Genomic DNA, 24,512 nt, shown 5'->3' on the forward strand with positions numbered 1-24,512 from the left:
TGTCCATCAACTTTTAGCCATATAGTGTATATGTGATGCTCAGATGTCCATCAACGTTTGGCCATATAGTGTAGATGTAATGATCAGATGTCCAACTTTTGGCCGTATAGTGTAGGTGTGATGGTCAAAATGTTCACCAACCTTTGGCCATAAAGTGTAGGTGCGATAGTCAGATGTCCACCAACTTTTACCCATATAGTGTAGGTGTGATGGTCAAAATGTTCACCGACCTTTGGCCATAAAGTGTAGGTGCGATAGTCAGATGTCCACCAACTTTTGGCCATATAGTGTAGATGTGATGATCAGATGTCCACAAACATTTGGCCATCTAGTGTAGGTGTGATAGTCCAGTGTTTACATACTTTTGGCTATGTAGTCTCATAAAAGTTTGAGAGCAAGACTGAAAACTGGCACACAATACAGTCTTTTAATAATAACCTATAAAGACACCAGGGGACATTAGGAATGACAAATATTACATTTAAATTTATATTTTATTTTCAAGAATTTTAACAACTTTACACAATTTTCAAGTCATAAAATCAGAGTTCTTTTCTTTTTTTTTTTTTAAATTTCTCCTTCCATAACCTTTACAGCTCAAAAGAAAAAAAAATATAAGAATGATACAGTGAAAAAAAGCTCAACACTTACAACAAAAAAACACCAAAACGAAGAGAAATGATCCAGAAGCTGCATCATCCGGCACCCCCCCGTAGGAGGCCCAGCAAACATTACAATAAATACAAGATTTTCTTTACACACCTGCATTGAGGATCAACGAGCCCCCAAGGGGATATATTATCTTTTTTGTTTTTGTTTTAGGGAACATGTCACTTTAGGATTGAGGATTCTACGACACAATAAACAATGACAAATGGATCCACACAGGGAAAATGGGTTTCTACAGTGAATTCGTAAGCATTTACTCAAATACAGTCAAGTAAAGGAGTTTAGATGGGATAGAGATCCTGAACAGAAGCTGGACTCGTTTATAGATATCATCAACCAAACAGAGAGAAGCTTTTGATTATCATGAAGGTAATTCAAAAAAAAATCTGATTGGTTGCTATTGGTTATAGCATATAACTTCCTGATATTATAAAAGTGTAGTATATATTAGTCAAAACAAAAATCCGCAGTAAACATATCGGATTATGTCTACTTGGTTAATTTTATTTTTAGTCACTTGCCTTGATTTTGGTATATGGAAAAATTAGGAGTGTCACACCAAAGGTTTCAGAGTCCAAGAGCATTTCTTTTATTACAGAAGGTTCACGAGGTTCACGAGGTAACAAGCCAATGAGTTTGAGCCTACAAACTCCAATACACTATTCCACACAGCACACGTTCCTGTAAAAGTGGCTGTATAAAAGTGGGTGCTGAAGCAACCAACGGCTGGAACCGTGAACAATCAGAGCAAGAGAGGCCACCAAGCACACCATGGGTCTCCAAAACTGGGTCCAATGCTTTATTCAGCGATCACATTCCTGATGAAGGGGTCCTGTACTTTGCTATAATGATGTGATTGGTGAATAAAGCTTTGCACCCAATTTTGGAGACCCATGGTGTGCTTGGTGACATCTCATGCTCTGAAGCTTCAAACTCACCCTACATCAGGAGTTCAAGTGCCGATATGAAAAAAGTGGTGGACTTGTACGGGTCAATGGAGGGTGAATCTACTTGGGGAACCCAACCAGCTGTTGACGGAGAGGAGACTGGAAAAAAAGAGATGACCCCATTAAACTAGCAATAGATAAATCGGTGGAGTTGGAATCCTCCCTGCTGGGATATTGTATTCTGGCAGTGGGACTCTCCGTTGTTAGAACAAACTGGTAAACAGCCGCAGCTGCTGATCAACAAAAATTTTCCAACATTCACGTTTAACAGAAGCCAATAGTTAATTTGACTTTTGTCAAGTGTTAATGGCCATAGATGGATCCAAAGTTGGCTGGTCCCTCCTGAACTGGCTGAATTTCAATCCATTTACGGACAACTTCACTCCGTCACTTTTTTGCATCAGCACTTGACTCTCTAATTAAAAGGGGGAAATATGAAGCCTCTGAAATGTGTCGGCTTGTTACCTTTGAACTCCTCAAACTTCTATATTGAAATGCTAAGACTCCCAAACCTTTGTTGTGGTACCTATACCATCCTGTATTTACCCAAGATGATTTTTTAGAACTCCTTTATTTCTCAATTGCACACAGAAAAATCAACACCCAAGAAGCACTTGAGGCCCTTTTTGTGTAGAGAGTAGTATGGATCCAGCACCTCCTACCTACACTTTTTGGTTGTCTGCTTTGTCTTGCACTGTCTACAGCAGGGATATGCAATTAGCAGACCAGCAGTTGTTGCAGAACTACAAAGTCCCATGAGGCATAGCAAGACTGACAGCCACAAGCATGACTCCCATAGGCAGAGGCATGATGGGACTTGTAGTTTTGCAACAGCTGGAGGTCCGCCAATTGCATATCCCTGGTCTACAGGATTACTGTGCACGGTGAAGAGCATACTAGGTGTAGACCAGAAGTGTCCCAAACATGCTCAGAAGTCTACATGTGGAAAGCATATACCTAGGCTATAGCAGGCCAAAATCTGCTTTGCTTTTTGATGTTTTCCCGAAAATCACAAAATGCGAACTCAGGTAAGCGACAATTTTTATGGCTTAATACCGGATTTTCTGTTCCACTTCTAGTTCTACGTATTAAAAAAAAAAACTCCTTTGGCCGTAGGAGATGCAACAAAAGACTGTCAGGCAAAGATTTAAAAGTAAAAATGCATCATCTTCCAGCGATTCCTTTTGGTAGATTTGTAGAATTATTATAGCATATGGCTTATGCTACAGGTTAAAATGATAGATTTGCTACTTGTGAAAGACGAAAAAGCATTAAACCTTGTGAAATATGAACTGATAAAAGGGCCAGAAGGTGAAAAATTGAATTTCCAAGGTTATGCTATAGCATCTTTTAGGGCTGGAAAGACCGGAAATGAAAGAGTCCTCCACTCTTATCTAAAACCAGGAGATACAACATAGTGTTAGCGAATACCTTCCTTGTCCAAAAAAAGAAAAAAACAAAAAGCCCCTTGATTGCCCTGTACCAGAACCCTTCCAGTTTGTGATGAAGATTCAATATACTCCAAGCAGGGTCTAAGCCAGAGATCTTCAAACTACGGCCCTCCAGCTGTTTGCGGAACTACATTTCCCATGAGGCTTTGTAAAACTCTGACATTCACAGACATGACTAGGCATTACTGAACAACTGGAGGGCCATAGCTTGGAGACCCCTGGCCTAAGCCGATGAACCCCTCCTTATTCATGATGAGTGCTTTTATTGGCCAGCTGTGCACTGCCATTAGAGAGGTGGGCAGGGCTTAGACTTTAGTTAAAGTGGTTGTAAACCTCAGACATGTAATATGAACAAAGCATATCCCTCTATAGTGTGTACTTGTCTCAATCCAGAGCACTAAGTGCCATTTCTGTCTGCTACTTCCTTCCTCTGCTATCAGCATGAGTCACTTCTGACACAAGAGGTGAAAAAAGGTGACAGAGGAGGGACCTCCAGCACCTGTGATTGACAGACTAAGCTCTGTTCCTGTGTGAAGGGCGTGTGAAGGGCGTGTGTCCCTTCCCTCCAATCAGTTTACAGAGCTCCGCAGAGTGTAATTTCAACTTTTTTCCCCATTGTTTTCTGGCAGCTCAGACAAGCTTTATAAAAATGGTGGATTTTGAACGGATGTAGAGAAAAGAAGACTGCAGATAAACAGGTACAACTTATGTAAGAGGATTTGTTTGATCTTACAACCACTCTGAGTCTCCAAACTAAAAGCAGATTCAAACTGGCACTTAGGAGGCCCTTGGTGGACATAGTGGAAGACACATGCACTTTAAAAAGCGCACTTTTCATTAAAGCCGCTGCCATCTAATGCAACTTCCCAAAGTGCAGCTGTAAAGCTGCATAAAAGATAATCAAAATACAGAAAGTGTATAGGAACCTACTGTAGACTATTTTGATGACAAATTGTCACCCTCAGGTTAGGTTTTCTCTGAGCTGAATGACCTTGGTTTCTCAAAACAAGAGGGCCAGAAGTGTGTGAACCCCCCCCCAACTATGGTAATAAACCATTAAACCATAATTACTATAGCATCAGAAGGGTCTTTCAAATGGGGACGGGGGGAGGGACATCCTCAAGAACAGGCTAAAATGTGCGGCAACTCGATGTCAGCACATAGCTCCGCCAGACACGTTTCGTCAAATATGCCGTCTGAAGCAGATAGTTTATTCATGAGGTTACCTGCACTTTGTCCTATTCTTTTTTTTTTTTCTGGGTTGTAGGCAGCATATACCTCCAAGGCCCACTGTAACCTTAGGGAATCTCTGCAGAAATCACATGGTGCACACATAGTAAAGAGTGGAAATACAATGGCTCAGATTACAGAGACGCACAATGAGGTAGACCAACTCAAACACCCAAGCTGTGGTGGTACTACCAAATCCCAGTATGTCCCGCCAGCCTCTGAGTGCTTGGACAGGTAGTTCTGCCATAGCTGGAAAGCAAAGTGTTGCCTGTACTCGCTGCGAAAAAGGGAAAAATAAAGGTGATAAATGCAAAATTAAACAAAGACGGGAAAAACAAAAGGTTTGGAATGTGAATATAAGGGGATCGCAGATGTAAATGTGTTCGTTACCAACAAAAGCCCTTCAAAATAGGTTAAGAACTGGCCTCTGGTCACCTAAAGGTTAGGAGATGAAAGAAGACCCAGCAAGACTACATTTGGTAAAACAGTTGTGGAAAAAAAATTGCTGATTTGGGGGTTCGGGAAGGACATCAGCACCTCTCTCCCACCTACACTCCATCCGCTATGAAGGTCAGACTTACATACATTCACCACACCGAGCAGATTACAGCTACACACAGGAGCCAAAACACTGGAATGGAAACTATCGTTGTATGAAGACTACACAACGTGGAAGAGATCGATGGAGCTCTGTAGTGCACAGACAAGAGCTCCGGTCTTGATGCGGTACGTGGAGGTCTGAGATGATGGGATGGTGGTCAGAAGTGGTGGCGGAGGTGATGGCTCCTAATCTTCCAGGCTGCGGAAGGCGTTCTGCATGTCTTCCAGTAACTGGGCGTATTCTCCCTTAATCTTGGCTTCTCCTTCTACCATTGGGTCCTGGATAAAAAAGAAAAAAAAAAGGGAAAAAACCTCAGGTAAGAAAGCAGCATCGGTTTAGATGGGCAAGGCAGTTCTGGACCTAAACCGGTTCCCACCCAGGCCATTTCTGTCATTTCTCTCCTACATGTAAAAATCTGTATTTTTTTTTACTAGAAAGTTACTTAGAACACCCAAACATTATATTTTTTTTTAACAGAGACCCTAGAGAATAAAATGGTGGGTGTTGCAATTTTTTTATGTTATACGGCATTTGCGCAGCAGTTTTTCAAACCCAATTTCTTTGGAAAAAATGCACTTTAATGAATTTTAATGCAAAAAAAAAAAAACACAACAATATACAACGGGTAAAAAAGTATTGAACACAGCACCGTTACATTTGTAAAGGTGACATGAAATTTTCACCACATCGGTAACAACCCATGCAATCCATACATACAAAGACACCAAAACAAATACGTTCAGAAATTAAGTGTATTCAAATGGAATGACACAGGGAAACAGTATTGAACACATGAAGAAAGGGAGGTGCAAAAAAGCATGGAAAGCCAAGACACTGGCTGAACGCTATCAGTAATTAGAAAGCAATCCTGCCCCTGGTCAGTGCAAATTAATATCAGCTGGTTCAGTCTCGACTGATGGCCTATACAAAAGTGTCCCATCACCAAAGTTTCACACAAGAAACATCATGATGGGTAAAAGCAAAGAGCTCCATAAAGACCTTCGCAACCTTATTGTTGCAAAGCATACTAATGGCATTGGGTACAGAAGGATTTCTACATTTCTGAATGTTCCAGTGAGAACGAACATAATTTCTACATAAAGCGGCCACGTCCAGATAGGTGGAAAGAATCAGAAGAGTTGTCCAAGAGCCAAGGACCACTTCTGGAGAACTTCAGAAAGACCTGGAATTAGCAGGTACAATTGTTTCAAAGAAAACTATAAGTAATGCCCTCACCCGCCATGGCCTGTATACACGCTCAACATGCAAGGCCCCATTGCTGAAGACAAAGCATGTTGAAGCTCGTTTAAAGCTTGCTTTACAACATTTAGACAAGCCTATGAATTACGGGAAGAATATAGTCTGGTCAGATGAGACCAAAATGGAACTCTTTGGATGCCGTAATACACACATTGTTTGGAGGTCACATGGCACATCACCCCAAAAACACTCCCCATACCAACAATGAGGTTTGGAGGTGGAAACATCATGGTGGGGGCGGGGCTGTTTTTCAGCCTATGGTACTGGAAAACTTCTTATTGAAGGAAGGATGAATGGAAAATTGTACCAAGACATTCTTGATATAAATCTGCCGCCATCTACCAGGATGATGAAGATGAAACGAGGGAGGACATTTCATAGACAATGATCCCAAACACACAAAGCCAAGGAAACTCTCAATTGGTTTCAAAGAAAGAAAATAAAGCTGATAGAATGGCCCAGCCAATAACCTGACTTGAATCCAATAGAAAATCTACGGAAAGAACTAAAGATCAGAGTTCATAGAAGAGGCCCACAGAACCTTCAAGATGTGAAGACTGTGTAGAAGAATGGGCCAAAATCTCACCTGAGCAACGCATGTGACTAGTTTCTCCATACAGGAGGCGTCTTGAAGCCGTCATTACCAACAAAGGATTTTGTACCAAGAATTAAATACATTTCAGTTAGGGGGTCCAATACTCTTTCCCTATGTCATTCCATTTTATTACACAGAACTTCATTACTGAACTTATTTTCGGTGTCTTTCTATGTATGGATTGTTGTTACCGACATTTGGTGAAAATTTCATGTCAATAGAACCTTTAGCAATATATTTACCTAGAAAAAATGGCGACGTGTTCAATACATATCTTACCTGCTGTATAACCCAATTTTTTGGTAAAATATAAAAGAGGATATTATTCTGAGTAAATAAATACACATCAGGCCTTAAAATTGCGCACACTCGTGGAATGGCGCCAAACTACAGTACCTAAAAATCTCCATAGGTGACGCTTTAAAATGTTTTACAGGTTACCTGTTTAGAGTTACAGAGGAGGTCTAGTGCTAGAATTGAAATGTAAAGATCCCTTGTGATAGAAATAAGGCATGGCGGGTCCTCTTTATGGTGACATCTGGGGTCTATAAGACCCCAAATCACTCCTCTAGTCTGGAAAGCATGAGATTTTAAAAAAATAAATAAATAAATTGATCTCTGCTTTCCAGGAAAAGACCCCAAAAACCTGGCAGTGTTTAAATCTGCCAGAGTCGGTGCCAGAGCTTCTGGCCTCCCCTGACCTGTTGGTTGGCTCGTGCTATAGTGAATGGCAGCACAGTCTTCTTTGTCCGTGCGCCCATGCACGAGCAGATCCGGAAGAAACTGCGCCATAACGGTACGTAATTCTGCCTGTACGAGCTTACCTGCCGCAATAAATGTACTCCGAGGGGGGTCGGCGTGCATTTAAAAGAGAAGTGTGGTATTCTCAATATGTAGATGTAAAACATCTGCAGATGTCTGCTGCCACCTCTACACCAAGAACTGAGTGATTAAAGACTGCTGATCGCTCAGTTTTTGGTCTTCAGTGGGCAGAGAGCCCCCCCGCTCTCTGCTCTGCCCCCCCTCCAGTGCACACTGGAGCGGGAGCAGCTGGCTCATGATCTCAGCAGCAGCCTGAGAGACTGAGGCAGCTGCCGGTCAGGCATTTGGGTGAATTCTGACATTATGGTCGGGATCCCCGAGAATCTGGATTGGCTATGTGATGAAAAAAAAAAAAAAAGCTTCTGTGTGCAGCTCCTCCCTCAGCCCCTCTAGTACTTACAGGCAGGTGTCGTGATTGGCGCTGTATCTACATGGGGGGGGGGGCGTTGTTTTTTATTTGTAATAAAGGAATAGTCAAAAACTGTTTTTATTTAATTTTTTTGGGGGGGGGGGGAGAATGAACAGGGGTACAATGACCCCCATACTCAATCACATGAGGGGGGGCGCAAGATCTGGGGGATTCTAGATTCCGCTAAGCACGCAGACCCCCACAACCACCGTCCAGGGTTGTGAGGAAGAGGCCCTTGACAAGGTGATTTGGGGTGGGGGGGCAGAACAAGGTACCCCTCCATGTTGAGAGTGTGTGGCCTGGTATGGTTAAGGAGGTGGGGGGCACTTGTCTGTCGTCCCCCCCACCTTCCTGGCCAGCGAGGCTCTATGCTTGGATAAGGGTCTAGTATGGATTTTGGGGGGGGACCCTACACCATTTTAAAAAAAATTTTGGTGTGGGGGGTTTCCCCTTTAAAACCCATATCAGCCCCAAAAGGGTGTGGTATGGATTGGGGAGGACCCCCACGCCATTTTTTTCAGGATTTTTTTAAATTTCCGGCAAGGTTTTTTTTTTTTACATTCAGCTGTCACCAGGGAACCCCGCTGACAGCTGATGAGTCATCCGTTGTTAAGGATGCGGGCGGCTTAACAACCAGCTAATTTTGAAGATGCTGGCTCCAAAAATTTACATCTAAAACAGCAGCTGAACCGCTGTTTAGGAAATTTGTGGTGAAAACGGAGGGAAAATTTGCACCGGATGTGTGAACCTAGCCTTGGAGAGGCCTGGACCCATCCCTACTCTATCCTAAACCAGAGCACGGTACTGACCTTGAATTTCATAGAGGAAAGTTTATAGAGGATCTCCCCCATGTTCTCCCTGATTATGGACCACGTGATCTTGTTGTCGCTCTGTGCGGTGGTCTCTACAGCACGGCGGGCCATATCATAGAATGCGATCATGTTGTACAGCATGCCCACTGTCTTGTAGAAAGGACAGAATCTGGAGAAGGAAAGAGATTAAAAAATAGTATTAAAGTTTAGTTCTTTTTCATGAGGAACATGTCGGTATAGACCTAAGTACCACAATACAAACTAGCATTTTTTCAGGTCGGTATAGGTAGCCTTTATAAATTTTCACAGTGAAATAAAATTCTACAATAAACATGCAGCACTAACTTTAAAAATCTCAAAAAAATCCAGCAGGAATGTTGGAAATTCCTCATAACACGCACAGCAGGAGTTGTAGCACAGGGGATGGTGGGAACTTCTGAATATGGGCACAGCAGGTGTTCATACCCGGGAACTCAGCACAGGGATGGTGGGAACCCCTCATAATGGGCACAGCAGGTGTTCAGACCCGGGAACTCAGCACAGGGATGGTGGGAACTTCTCATGATTACAGCAGGTGTACAGACCCAGGAACGCAGCACAGGGATGGTGGGAACTCCTCATAAAGGGCACAGCAGGAGTACAGACCCGGGAACTCAGCACAGGGATGGTGGGAACCCCTCATAATGGGCACAGCAGGTGTACAGACCTGGGAACTCAGCTCAGGGATGGTGGGAACCCCTCATAATGGGCACAGCAGGTGTACAGACCCGGGAACTCAGCACAGGGATGGCTGGAACCCCTCATAATGGGCACAGCAGAAGTGCAGATCCATCAACATGATGCAGGGATGGTGGGAGACAGTATAGAAAATGCAGCTACCAAGCAGTTTCATTGGGTGCAATGACCTTGCATTAAATTGGTGACAGCAGAACCCGAAAGTATTCGGTTTCCCAACATTGGGGTACACAACTAATTATCTGTGATGTAAAGCGAACAGGTTGTATGCAGCATCAATGCCACCGTGGCAGGGTATCAGGACAACGTCTGACCTGTCATATGGAGTGTATCCGTTCTGCTGCAGGAAATCGTCCTTAATCAGTTTGGCCACTTCCAGAGTGATTTTGTCCGTCTCTGCCAAGGAAGCCTGCAATTAAAATCAGGTAACATTAAAGTAGATGTAAAAGGCAGAAAATACTTTAAGGCAGCCCATACATTTATCTTTTTCTATTTTTTTTTTCTTCGGTTGTACAGGAGTCGGTCGTAGATCAATTTCTGTGCAACTAGGGTGCCCAGACTTGGTTCAAAATTTGGCTGGCCCTGCTGAACTGGCCGAATTTCGATCGGTCGCGTTTGCTGGTAAGCCAAGGGCAAATATTTCCCTATGGGGTGCCACTAGGAGCAGAAACCCAATAGCCATAAAAAAAAAAAAAAAAAAAAAAAATCACAAAGCAAAAAACTGTCATCTGGTAGCATAAATAGCAAGTACCTAAAGGCAATATCTTCAGAAGCCTCAAAGTCTCCCCCTCTATGCCAAAATGCCAGGCCATTCTGATGGGCAAAGTTCTGGGACTTACCAGTAGTGCCGATTCTTTCTTGCTCCATCCCGCCTTCTTTACATTCCTATTGGCTCATCGCTAATAACTAACTGACCAATAGGAATGGAGAAGAGGCAGAAAGGAACAGACAAGCTTCAAAACTACTACCAGGAAAAGATGGAGCCATGTGCAGGGACTCTTTAAGCCAGTGGTTGCCAACTTATGAGCTAAATGGGGCTTCAAATGTGGCACCTGGCATCACCAAATGGCCACACATAATGTTTAATATACAGTGGGTATAGAAAAAAAATCACCCCCCTTTAAAATAATAGGATTTTTTAAAACAGCTTACCTGTAAAATCCTTTTCTTTCGAAGGACATCACGGGACACAGAGCCACAGTAATTACTGATGGGTTATATAGGTATCACTGGTGATTGGACACTGGCACACCCTATCAGGAAGTTCAACCCCCTATATAATCCCTCCCCCTTGCAGGGATACCTCAGTTTTGTAGCCAAGCAATATAGTGTATTAGAAGAGGGGCGGGACCTCTGTGTCCCGTGATGTCCTTCGAAAGAAAAGGATTTTACAGGTAAGCTGTTTTAAAAAATCCTATTTTCTTTCTTGAACATCACGGGACACAGAGCCACAGTAATTACTGATGGGATGTCCCAGAGCAATGCTACCTGAGGGGGGGAACCACGACCAAGTAGGGTGCAATCAGACCTGAGGACCCTGTACCGCTGCCTGCAGCACACTACGCCCAAAGGCGATATCCTCATGCCTTCTCACATCCACCTGATAGAATCTGGTGAATGTATGGACTGAAGACCAGGTTGCGGCCTTGCAGATTTGAGCCATAGAGGCCCGGTGATGCACTGCCCAAGAAGCACCAATAGCCCTTGTGGAATGTGCCCTGATCTGAAACGGAGGAATCTTCTGTTTCAAACCGTAAGCTTGAATGATCAACTGTCGAATCCATTTAGAAATGGTAGCTTTTGACGCTGCCTGTCCTCTATTGGGACCCTCTGGCAGCACAAACAAAACATCCGTCTTGCGGATCCGAGTAGTTGCCTCTAGATAGGCCTTAACTGCTCTTACTACATCAACGAATGTAGAGATCTCTCTTCCGGAGAACAGGGATAGGAAAGAGCTGCTAATTCTGATACTCTTCTAGCAGAGGAGATGGCCACCAGAAAAATTAATTTCCTTGTCAACAAGACCAAAGGAATCTGACTTATTGGTTCAAAAGGCTGTTTCTGTAACACAGCCAGGACCAAATTCAAGTCCCAGGGGTTAAGGGGCGCTTTAACCGGAGGATTAAGACGCATCACCCCCTGCATAAAGTTTCAGACCAAAGAATGCGAAGCAAGTGGCCGCTGAAATAATACTGATAAAGCAGAAACCTGGCCCTTGATGGTACTCAAGGCCAGCTTCATCTCTAATCCCATCTGTAGAAAATCAAGGATTCTACCTATGACATATTTCCTGGGATGCCAACCTCTGGATTCACACCAGGTTATATAAGCCTTCCAGACTCTATGATAAATCATCCTGGAAGCTGGCTTCCTTGCATTAATCAAGGTAGATATGACAGGACCTGAGAGCCCACGACTCTTCAGAACGTGGGTCTCAATAGCCAAACCGTCAAATTTAGCGTTTGTAAGGCAGGATGGAACACTGGACCTTGAGATAACAGGTCTGGGCGTACCGGTAGGGTCCACGGGGAACCCACCATCATCCTTACTATTTCTGCATACCAAGTCCTTCTGGGCCAAGCGGGGGCCACCAGATGCCTGATCCTGCGAAGGAGTCGTGGTAGTAGCAGAATAGGCGGGAATGCGTAAATCAGTGAGAAACGATGCCACGGAATCACCAACGCATCCGTCCCGCATGCAAGAGGATCTTTTGTCCTTGCCACAAATCTGTCTATCTTTTTGTTGAATCGGGATGCAAAGAGATCTACATCTGGAACCCCCCATCTTTGGCATATGGCCCAAAAGACGTCGGGATGCAGAGACCATTCCCCTGGAAGTAACTGCTGGCGACAGATAGTCCGCCTGCCAATTCTCTATTCCCGGGATGAAAACTGCCGATATGCATGGCACATGCATCTCTGCCCAGACTAAGATCTGGTTCACCTCTTTTTGAGCAGCTCGGCTCCGGGTGCCTCCCTGATGATTGACATAAGCCACTGCTGTGGCATTGTCGGACTGGATCCTGACCGGGCAACCCTGTAGCCTGATAGTCCAGGCTTTTAGAGCTAGATGTATCGCCCGGATCTCCAGAATGTTGATGGGTAAGGTCCTCTCTGTCTTGGACCATACCCCTTGGACCGCAGCCTGTTCCAGAACTGCTCCCCAACCTGACAGACTGGCATCTGTTGTTACCACCGTCCAGGTAACCGGTAGAAAGGATTTCCCCTTCTGCAGGTTTTCGGGTATGAGCCACCAATTGAGGCTCTGACGCACCGCATGCGACAGGTGCATCGGAAAGTCTAATGCCTGAACCTTCTTGTTCCAGGTCGACAGAATACTGTGTTGCAGCATTCTTGAGTGAAACTGAGCATAGGGAACTGCTTTGAATGAATACACCATCTTCCCTAGTAGCCTCATACAAAGGCGGACTGAGGGACCCTTCTTGGTCCTTACTGTCAGAATCAGCTCTCTCAAAGCAGTGATCTTTGCCTGGGGTAGAAATATTTTCTCCTGGCTTGTATCTATAATCAGACCTAAATACTCCAGTCTTCTTACTGGTTTTAGGAAAGACTTTTCTAAGTTGAGGATCCAACCCAGGTGTTCTAGATACCTGACCATGGTCCTCAAGTTTCCATTCAAAGAGGCTACCGACCGGTCTATCAAGAGCAGGTCGTCTAGGTATGCTATGACAGCTATACCCTGAGCCCTTAATCTGGCCAGAGGAGGAGCCAAGATCTTTGTGAACACTCGAGGTGCAGTGGCTATCCTAAAAGGCAGAGCCACAAACTGGAAATGGCGCCCTCCTACCTCGAAGCGCAGAAACTTCTGATGAGCAGGAAAAATGGGCACATGCAGATATGCATCTCTGATGTCTATTGATGCCAGAAATTCTCCTCCCTGCAGGGTGGGAACTACTGTTCGAATTGATTCCATGCGGAAGGATTGAATCCTTAGGAATCGGTTCAGATCCCTTAAGTCCAAAATGGGCCTGACATCCCCATTTGGCTTTTGGACCGTAAAAAGGTTGGAATAGAAGCCCAATCCCTGGTCCTTTGCGGGAACTATCATAATGACCTCCTGCGACAAAAGTCGCTCTAACGCTAGAAGGAGCGACTGCTTCTTCTCTGGGTCTCTGGGAACATTTGATCTGAGGAACCGAGGAGAAGGGAATTCCTGAAACTCCAGCTTGTACCCTAAGGTTACCGTGGAGACTACCCATCTGTCCTGGAAGTCCTCGTGCCAGAGCTTTGAGAACTGTCGCAGTCTTCCCCCCACTCGAGTGAGCGGGGGCGCCCCCTCATGCAGAGGTCTTAGTGTTTTGCCTAGTAGGCTTCTTTCCCCAGGACTTCTTTTGTCCCTGGGGTTGACTCTTGTCTCTGGACCCCGATGGAGGCGGCCGTCGAGACTGCCTGGAGGCTGAAGCCCCCGGTGCTGGGGAAAGAGTCCGTTTAAAAGAGGGACGCTTACTCTTCTTCTTGACAGGTAAGAGAGTGCTTTTCCCACAAGAGATTCTCTTGATATAGTTATCCAAGTCCTCTCCAAACAACCTTGCACCACGAAATGGAAACCCAGCCAGTAGCTTTTTACATGGTGCTTCGGCTGACCAATTTTTCAACCATAGGATTCTACGTATATGCACCAACCCCAGTGAAAGACGGGAGGTTTGCACGATAGAATCTCTAATGGCGTCAACCACAAAGCATAAGGCCGCTGGAAGGTTAGCAAACCCCTGGGCCTGCTGTTCAGGTAATACTTTGATGACCTGCTTAACATGGTCTCTTAAGTATTGACAGACTCCAATCGCTGCTACTGCAGGTTGGGCCACTGATCCTGCTAAGGAGAAAACATCCTTTAATAGGGATTCTATCCTTTTATCTATAGGATCCCTGAGCATCTGAGCATTGTCTACAGGACAATTCAGGCTATTATTTACGGAGGAAATGGCGGCATCAATAGCCGGTATTCCCCACATTTTAATAAACTTTTCTTCCATCGGATAAAGTGTTGAAAAGTTTCTCGGCGGAAAAAAACGTTTGTCTGGGTGATCCCACTCAGAATAAATAAGCTTTTCAAGTAAAGTATGAACAGGAAAAGCATGTGCTGCTTGGAAAGGTTTCAGTGACCCCAAAGCAGAAGAGGATTCTTTAGCAGTTTCAGGTATGGGCAACTTAAATGTGGAGCGGACCAATCCAGTGAGGATCTGCACTAAGACTTTCTCCTCTTGGGAAGTCGCAGAGGGTCCCTCTCCACCTGAATCCTCCGAAGAGGAATCATCCATCCCATCCCGATCCTCTGAAAGGGATTCATCTCCTTTATCCCAGAGCTCCTCTGTCTGAGGGTCTTGGGGAACAGAGGAAAGCCTAGTGCGTTTTCTTCCACTGAGTGAAGACGTAATCACGGCCATTAATCTTTCCTCTAGACCATTAATGGTTGAGGAAAAAACCTCTTGTGTAATATATACAGGGGCTGAAGTGCCAGAAGCAGGTGTAGCCCCTGACCCCGATGGCTCTCCCTGGCTAGCCGTCCCTGGCCCATCTTTGGGGGGGAGGATGCTGCCGACAGGGGGCCCTCAGAACCTGAACGAGATCCCCTAGTGTCTCTGGTTCCTGGGGTGCTTGAACCTCTTCTACCCATAGTGCAAAGCAACAAGGTGTGAGGTATACAAATGAACACTGCCCGCTGAGCGATGTAGTCTGGCTAAAAGCCTTGCTACCCAATGCTCAGTCTGGTGTTACTTCAGTAAATGCTGCCTAGGAGAATGCTTGTGTCCCACCTTACATGCGACCGTCAGCTCTGTGTCTCTCAGAAGGCTGAGTGCACCTGTACAGAGTGCCTTTAATAGCCTGCAGCTGGCCTGAGTGGGAGTCTAAACACTCTGTGCTGACATCCCGCCCCCTCCTCTACCGCCCCCCCCCCCCTCGAGTTTTGAAAAAAACGAGCGCTTCCCGCACTGCCGACTCTCCTGTCATGCTTCTGGAGAAAAGGCTGGGGATGGGGGGGGGGGAGGAGGGAGACTGGTAACAAGATCTGCCTGAACGGCTATCTTCAGAGATGGTGGCCATTAGGCCGCAGAGCCCGGGTGGTATAACCACTTTCTAGACCCCTGTGGCCCCTCTCTAGCCTGGGGGGAACATTCAAACATGAGAAATCCCCCTTTCCACCTTACCTGCTTGCAGCCTGCTTTGAGATGCTGGGACATAATCAGCGATTACAACACCTGAGACAGACAGTCAGCATGTGTAGGTTTGTGCTCTTGGCAGCCCCCGGTGGTCACAATAGGCATAGCATGCATTTACCTTAAAGGAGAAAAGCCACTAGAACTCAAAAATTCTGTGGAATCTCCTCTTACCTTATCCAGCCGCAGGGTGCTGTTTACACAGACCCAATCTTCACCTCTCACGGTGGGCTCCGTTTGAAAAAACCGTCAGAGACTGGGGCCCCCATCAGTAGGGGGATCCAACAGTTCTGGGACCGTAAAGCACCTCGCCAGAAATTAGGAAGTTTAAAGCCATTTTCTGATCTGCGGGGTCCAGCTCTCTAAAAAGAGAAGCATTACGGGTAAAACCTCGTTTCTTCGGACACGAGGCCCGGGTACCATTCAATTCGGCCATGAAAAGACACTTTGAATGGATCCGGTTCGCCTGGCTTGCCCCAGTATAGGATCTTAGGATATTCCCTTTGGAGCTCAGCACAGGACATCTTTACACGTCCATCACCTAAGACACTGGCGTAAAAACTGAGGTATCCCTGCAAGGGGGAGGGATTATATAGGGGGTTGAACTTCCTGATAGGGTGTGCCAGTGTCCAATCACCAGTGATACCTATATAACCCATCAGTAATTACTGTGGCTCTGTGTCCCGTGATGTTCGAGAAAGAAAATTACATTTTGTTGCTTTGCAGCCTGAAATGAAGACAGAGTTTGTGTTTTATCCAGCTGCAACTTATAACACCCAAGTAAAAAACACCAACATGTCAGAACAAAATTCAGAAACAGAATCACTGAGTTGGAAAAAGGACCACCCTCCTCCTAAAAATGACTTGTAAACTCAATCAGGTGTAGCTAAATCACCTTCTCAATTGCACACAAATCCATTTCACTTTCAACTGTGATCAGCTGTGGTCATTTTGATTAGCTCAGCATGAAAAGAGCTTTCCCGGAGCACTTCAGTCCCTGGTCGTGCAACTGAAGCAAACACAACTATGGGTGGCAAGGCACGGTTACCAGGATCTCCGGGATAAAGTTGTGGACAGGCACAAGTCAGGAGATGGATACAAAAATATTTCAAAGGCTTTATTAATGTCTAGAGGCAAAGTGAAGTCTCTTATTAAGAAGTGGATCCCTGTAGATCAGGGCCTCCAGAAAGGTGTTCTGGTCAGGTGAGACTAAAATGTATTATTTTGCCTCAACACCAAATGATATGTCTGGCAGAAAGCCAATACAGCTCACCATCCAAATAACACCATTCCTACAGTAAAGCATGGAGGTGGCAATATCCTGTTATGGGGGTGTTTCTCTGCAGCAGGGACTGGAGCACTTGTCAGGATAGAAGGAAAACGTTTGTTCCCTGTTACTACGCAGTTTTTATATTTACTTGTGATCACTATTTTTTATTCATTTTATCCGCTGTTTGCAAAGAATCCTTTCTCTTTGGTGGTTTTCAATACACCTTACATAACTGATTCATGCACTATGTGGAGACTTTTTTCTTTCTCTACATTACACCCACACCTGGTGTGGTGAAAGTTGCATCCTCCAGCTGCTTGCTTGCTGTGAAGGTGAATCCATCCATCCGTTGAGGATCTAAGCACCATCTTCTTCCTACGGTTGCCCCAGAAGGGACCATTGGAATCTACTACCAGCGCCTCCCAGCAAGCACCCCTAGGATCGGTTGATCCACAAGCCTGAATGACACTCCACCGTATGGTGAGTGTGTCCATCTTTTCTGGTAAGCGTATTTACCCCTTCTACCTACGTGTGGATTCTGAGCGTATGAAGACCACTCATTTGATTTAAGAACATCATCCACATATGTTCCTCCTTTCTTTCACTAGAAGTATCACGTTGTTTATTCCGATGAACTTTTACCTCACTATGGACACTGCCTCCAGCATTTGGAGTCTGTTTTTTCACTTTATTTATTGTGGCTCTTAACTATTACCACGTGGAAACATTTGCTGTTATACACATTATATATGTACATGGGGTGTTAGTCCACCCCTCCGCTCTCATCACACTTAGCGCTGCATTCATTTATTATTTTTATTTTCATTGCACTGTTACTACACTGGTGATGCTGGCTGTTCCTGAGTATTTCCGAGGCTCTCCAGCGCAGATATCACTCCCCCCCCTATATAGTCAACTGTATATTATTAGTACAGTGAAACCTTGGTTAACGAGTAACGGTGATGAGCGTTTTGAAAGATGAGCAACTTTTTTTTTTTTTAATTCTGACTTGGATTACGGGTGTGCAGTACCGCATTTGGCCAGAGGTGCGGGGGCACCGGTGACCCTCGGAACGGTTCGGAGCTGTGTTTTGGTTGCCTTTCTCACTTTAGCCGAGCTGTTCCCGAGTATTTCCGAGGCTCTCTGGTGCACCCCCCCCCACCTCTGGCCACATGCGGTATTGCATGCAATAGAAGTCAATGCGGAACGAATTATCTTAGTTTCCATTGACTACTGTGTGTTATGCTCATAATCCAAGGTTCCACTGTATTAGGAAACAATGTTTAGATACAACGTTGGTACAACCACAATAATATTGCCAAGTGCCCCCAGAGAATGGCGGGACCTGGCTGGACAGCTGAGCCCAGGTGTTTTTTGTGGTCTTACCTTTCCTACCAGCTGCACAATCTCAGCCAGGTCCTCCTCTTCCTGCAGGATCTCTTTGGCTTTGGTTCTCAGAGGAACAAACTCGGGGAAGTGCTTGTCGTAGTATTCGTCCAGAGCCCTCGAGTACTTACTGTAGCTGATCAACCAGTTCACTGAGGGGAAGTGCTTCCTCTGGGCCAACTTCTTATCCAACCCCCAGAACACCTACCGACACAACAGAGGGAGATAAAGATCCATTAGTTCAAACACTCCAGACAGGCTGGCCTGTTCTTTCAACATTACATTAGCGTTCCTTGACATTCTCAGCCCACAGAACTCCTTACACTTACGCATTTCGCTCACAACTAAGCTTAACAGCTTGCCGACCGCCGCACACAGATGTAAGTCGGCAGAATGACACAGGCAGGCAAATGGGTGTACACAGGTACATCTCTTTAAATGTGCCCGCCGCACGCAGCGGGAGTGTGCCCGCGGGTCCTGGGAACTCAATGTTCTCCGAGCGGCCCGCAATTGCGGTGTGGAGGGGTAGAACAGGGAGATGCCTATGTAAACAAGGCATTTCCCTGTTCTGCCTTGTGTCATGACAGATATCTACTGCTCGCTGTCATCGGGTGCAGGGATCGCTGTCATGTCTAGGTAGCCCCTCCCCCCCACAGTAAGAGTCACTCCCTAGGATACACCTGATCGCCCCCCTTGAAGCTTCAGGCTTTAAGCTACAAAATGCTCAGGTGTGAATGGGGCCTTAGCCTGTATTCACACCTGACCGGTTTCAGCTCATAAAACGCTCTTATAATGCCCAGAAAAACGCCCAACAAGCAAAATCCCATTCATTTCAAATGGCACCTGTTCACATCGGAGCGTTTTGTTACCTGAAGCAAAATGCCTGGAAAAATGCCTTAAGCTCAAAAAAAAGAACATGAGCGTCTTTACAGGCGGTTTTCTGCTTTTTACATTGGTGACCTGCTTCAAAAAACGTGGCAAAAATCGCAGTAAAAACACGTGACTTTGAAACGCTCAGGTGTGAATGCAGCCTTAAGATTCTAGTAAACCGGAAGTAGCATCATAACGTTGCTTCCGGGTCACTGGATCCGAGGGAGTTACTACATTGGCCACCAATGTAATTAGAATTTACACTGACAACTAATGTAATACGAGCAAAAATGTTACCGGGTTGCAGGCATCACTCCCGGTGGTTTGGTGGCAAGTGGTTAATTTGAAAAAAGAAAAAACACGTGAAAACACAGATTTTATTACTCATTACCTGAACGATACCCAATGTTGCCGATGTGACGGGATCTGAGAAATCTCCACCAGGGGGCGACACACTGAAAGAAAGAGAGAGGAACTGATTGCATATCCCAAGATCAGATTACTGAAAATGGACACTTGGACTGTCACTAGAACACAGTTTCAACTAATACAACTGCTAAAAGGCATTTTTTTTTTGTAACCGAATGCTAAAATAGATGTATACGCTAAAGCTAACAACACACATTTAAATACAAAAACATTTTTTTTTAAAAAATCAAGATTCCCAAATCCATGCTACATGGTGTGGATGGAGGAATCTACCCCTTCCAGATGTTGTAGGCAGACAGCCAGAACCTGCCGAAATCTGAATGCCCAAATAGCAGCTGCATCTGATTGGTTGCACTGACTTTTTGGCTTACAATCTTCCACCGTGCTGACAGGAGGCCCACGACTGGCTGAAATTCGAATGATGTAGGACTAGCATAACTGAAATGACATTTGGGCCCCTTCCACACTGGGGGGTTTCTGTTCAAATCAGCAAGGGGGTCAACTCACTCCCCCCCGGAGAACAGGGAGGATGATAGGTCTGTGTCTGCTCAGCTCCTGCAGAGCGGACACGGACGGAGTCCCCTCTGTTCTATAGGCAGCTGGGCATAAAACAGGCGACTCAGCTGTCCGTTTACACACAACTAGCCTCCGCTCCGTCTAAGTGGAAGAGGATGGATCCCCTTTGTTTTTTAGTGGACCGGATCAGACCCAGGAGGTAGACACAAATTGACACAAGTCCCTTTCCACCCGCCTGTCCATAGGAATGCATGGGCCTTGCGATCAAGTCTGTCTGAAAAAAATAAAAATAAAAAATAAAAAAATAATAATGATAATAATAAAAAAAAAACCAAAAAACTTACAAGCAGACCTGATCGGATCTCCCATGTAAAAGGGGCTTTACTTTGTGTTGTGTATCATAAATATATCGTCTACTTTTTTTTTTTTTTCTAAAAACCATTTTTACATTTTCTTATTCTTTGTTGCAACTCAGTGCTGCTGATCTCCTGCAGTCACTTCCTGTCTACATGCACTCCAGCAAAGGCTTCCTAACCTGCAGTTACATGCAAGAGCATGTAACTAGTTGACAATTGGGAGAATGGGATGGAACTCTATCACCCTACAACAGGATGTGACTGAAAAAGGGCCTTTTTGGCAGGATCACCAGGGGATTATTGTAATAAAAGTGTCCAGGGAGGGGAAAAACAAAAAAAACATCCTGTGTGCATGAGGCCCGAGAGAACTACTGTTCCCTATGGGCCTTGATTACATTGCAGGTTTGATCCTAAGCTGTGCTGCCTGCGTCCATAGACAGACAGTGTAGCTGGGCCTTGATTACATTGCAGGCTTGATCCTAAGCTGTGCTGCCTGCGTCCATAGACATAGACAGCGTGGCTGGGCCTTGAATACATTGCATGCTTGATCCTAAGCTGCGCCGCCTGCGTCCATAGACATAGACAGCGTGGCTGGGCCTTGATTACATTGTGGGCTTCATCCCTACAACAGGATGTGACTGAAAAGGACCTTTTTTGGCAGGATCACTAGCGATTATTGTAATGAAAGTGTCCAGGGAGGAAAAAAAAAAAAATCTTGTGTGCATGAGGCCTGAGAGAACTACTGTTCCCTATGGGCCTTGATTACATTGCAAAATTGAGCGTAAGCTGCGCTGCCTGCGTCTATAGACATAGACAGTGTGGCTGAGGCATGATTACATTGCGGGCTTGATCCTAAGCTGCGCTGCCTGCGTCTATAGACAGCGTGGCTGGGCATGGACTACATTGCTGGCTTGAGCCCAAGCTGTGCTGCCTGCGTCCATAGACTGGGCCCCCGCCCCATGCTCTCTCCTCACAGGCTGTGATTGACAGCAGCAGAAGCCAATGGTTCAAGCTGAGAACTTTGGGACACCTTCTGAGGAGAAGGTGTCCCAAACAGAAATTCACATCTCTTGTAATTATTATATGTATCACTTGCAGAAAACATTGAGTGATGAATAAATATGTTAAATGTTTATTTGGAATGATCCTTCATGGCAGCTGTGCAGGATTGGAGCTTAGAAGCCTCCCATTTTGGTCAAGAGATGAGGTCTTTGGTACATTTGCTATGTCTAGGGATCTCTGGGTCCATCTCTCCGTGCTTACAAATCTCCACTTTTCCTTTTTAACTCTTCTCTTCTAAATACTCTTCCAAGACCTTTCTCCATGAGCAGAGGTTGCCGATTTCCATATAACTTCGAATGACTTGATGGGCTGCTGAGCTAAAAGTATATTTCTACCATTACCAACATATTGAGTCCGTTAGGGATGTAAAGCACAGTGGAGTCCCCTTATGCCGTGTACACACGACCAGACTTTCGACTGAATCCCGTCGGACTTTCGATGGACTTCAGTCAGACTTATCTACACACGATCCAACGGATTCGAAGGCGATGACGTACGACCGGACTAAAACAAGGAAGTTGATAGCCAGTAGCCAATAGCTGCCCTAGCGCCGGTTTTCGTCCGTCGGACTAGCATACAGACGAACGGATATTTTCAACCGGACTCGAGTCCGTCGGAAAGATTTGAAACATGTTTTAAATCTAAAATCTGACTGATTTTCGACAGAAAAAGTCAGCTGAAGGTCCGATGAAGCCCACACGCGGTCGGATTGCCCGACGGATTCGTTCGGGCGGACCAGTTCGGTCGAAAAGTCCGGTCGTGCGTACATGGCATTAGAATAGCTACAGTGCCTTGAAAAAGTATTCATACCCCTTGACGTTTTCTATATTTTGTCACCTTACAACCAAAAACATAAATGTATTTTATTGAGATTTTATGTGAGGCACATAATTGTGAAGTGGAAGGAAAATGATAAATGGTTTTCAACATTTTTTACAAATAAATATGTGAAAAGTGTGGGGGGGCATTTATATTCAGCCCCCTTTACTCTGATAACCCCTAACTAAAATCTAGTGGAACCAATTGCCTTCAGAAGCCACCTAATTAGAAAATAGAGTCCACCTGTGTGTAATTTAATCTCTGTATAAATAAAGCTGTTCTGTGAAGCCCTCAGAGGTTTGTTAGAGAACCTTAGTGAACAAACAGCATTATGAAGGCCAAGGAACACACCAGACAGGTCAGGGATAAAGTTGTGGAGAAGTTTAAAGCAGGGTTAGGTTATAAAAAAATCTCCCAAGCTTTGAACATCACACGGAGCTCTGTTCAATCCATCATCCAAAAATGGAAAGAGTATGGCACAACTGCAAACCTACCAAGACATGGTTGTCCACCTAAACTGACCGGCCGGGCAAAGAGAACATTCATCAGAGAAGAGCCAAGAGGCCCATGGTAACTCTGGAGGAGCTGCAGAGATCCACAGCTCAGGTGGGAGAATCTGTCCACAGGACAACTATTAGTCGTGCTCTCCACAAATCTGACCTTTATGGAAGAGTGGCAAGAAGAAAGACATTGGTGAAAGAAAGACATAAGAAGTCCAGGTTGCAGTTTGTGAGAAGCCATGTGGAGGACACAGCAAACATGTGGAAGAAGGTGCTCTGGTCAGATGAGAACAAAATTTAACTTTTTGTCCTAAAAGCAAAACGCTATGTGTGGCGGAAAACTAACACTGCACATCACCCTGAACACACCATCCCCACCGTGAAACATGGTGGTGGCAGCATCATGTGGTGGGGATGCTTTTCTTCAGCAGGGACAGGGAAGCTGGTCAGAGTTGATGGGAAGATGGATGGAGTCAAATACAGGGAAATCTTAGAAGAAAACCTGTTAGAGTCTGCAAAAGTCTTGAGACTGGGACGGAGGTTCACCTTCCAGCAGGACAACGACCCTAAACATACAGCCAGATCTACAATGGAACCAATCCAATTGAGAATCTGTGGCAAGACTTGAAAATTGCTGTTCACAGACGCTCTCCATCCAATCTGAGAGAGCTTGAGATATTTTGCCAAGAAGAATGGGCAAAAATGTCCCTCTCTAGATGTGCAAAGCTGGTAGAGACATCCCCAAAAAGACTTGCAGCTGTAATTGCAGAGAAAAGGCAGTTCTACAAAGTATTGACTCCGGGGGGCGCCATACAAATGTACCCCACACTTTTCACATATTTATTTGTAAAAAAAAAAAAATGGAAAACCATTTATCATTTTCCTTCCACTTCACAATTATGTACCACTTTGTGTTGGTCTATCGCATAAAATCCCAATAAAATACATTTACGTTTTTGGTTGTAACATGACAAAATGTGGAAAATGTCAAGGGGTATGAATACTTTTTCAAGGCACTGTATTACCTTCACGTTTACATCACAAATACCAAAAATAAGGGTTATATTCTTCATTTCTGTAAACTGTGTGGAGCCATGCAAATCATTCCTTTCCATCCCTTGGGCAAAGTGTACATCCAGAATTTTGGTTTATAATTTGGATACTGATGGAGTCTAATATAAAACAATTTATTACAAACTGCATACAGCTGTCTCAGGCCATGCACAGAAATCACGGCTCCTATGGAGCTGAGCTTGGAAGATATACCTTCTCATGGATATAAAGAAATTGCAATTAGATTTTTGTATCCTCGCAGTTGTAGAAACTCACAGCTGGATGCGGAATGAACGGAAAAGTCCCCTTAAACGTACTTAGAGTACACAATCGCCATTAAATGTGCAATACGATCATTTATAATGAAACCGGAGATTTCCTGTAACCTCTCCATCATTCTTGGCCAACGTTCTTCTGTCCCCGACCGTGTCCAACACATGGATAGAACGATCCCACAAGGTTAGTAGAGCAATCATTGTGTCTGTTTGGGGTGGGGTTCTGACACCTCCACTGCTAACTGCTAAAGCCCCCCCACTGCGGGCCCG

At 44.9% G+C, this 24,512-nt stretch overlaps 1 protein-coding gene across 9 annotated transcripts in view; it reads right to left on the bottom strand.

Annotated features, from left to right (window-relative positions):
• Positions 1-475: 475 nt before the first annotated feature.
• The window catches only part of ATP6V1A (ATPase H+ transporting V1 subunit A), a 112,431-nt gene continuing 88,394 nt past the window's right edge, over positions 476-24,512 (bottom strand). For all 9 annotated transcript variants that reach the window (XM_073617444.1, XM_073617443.1, XM_073617448.1 and 6 more), the window contains 5 exons: positions 19,624-19,687; positions 18,363-18,566; positions 9,846-9,940; positions 8,794-8,965; positions 476-5,176 (listed from right to left, as the gene is read on the bottom strand). In XM_073617444.1, the coding sequence (XP_073473545.1) occupies positions 5,084-5,176; positions 8,794-8,965; positions 9,846-9,940; positions 18,363-18,566; positions 19,624-19,687 (628 nt within the window). In that variant the 3' untranslated portion in view covers positions 476-5,083. The remainder of the gene's footprint in view (positions 5,177-8,793; positions 8,966-9,845; positions 9,941-18,362; positions 18,567-19,623; positions 19,688-24,512) is intronic.

This window comes from Aquarana catesbeiana, linkage group LG02 (genome assembly GCF_042186555.1).
Source record: "Aquarana catesbeiana isolate 2022-GZ linkage group LG02, ASM4218655v1, whole genome shotgun sequence".
In the NCBI taxonomy this organism is placed as follows: Eukaryota; Metazoa; Chordata; class Amphibia; order Anura; family Ranidae; genus Aquarana; species Aquarana catesbeiana.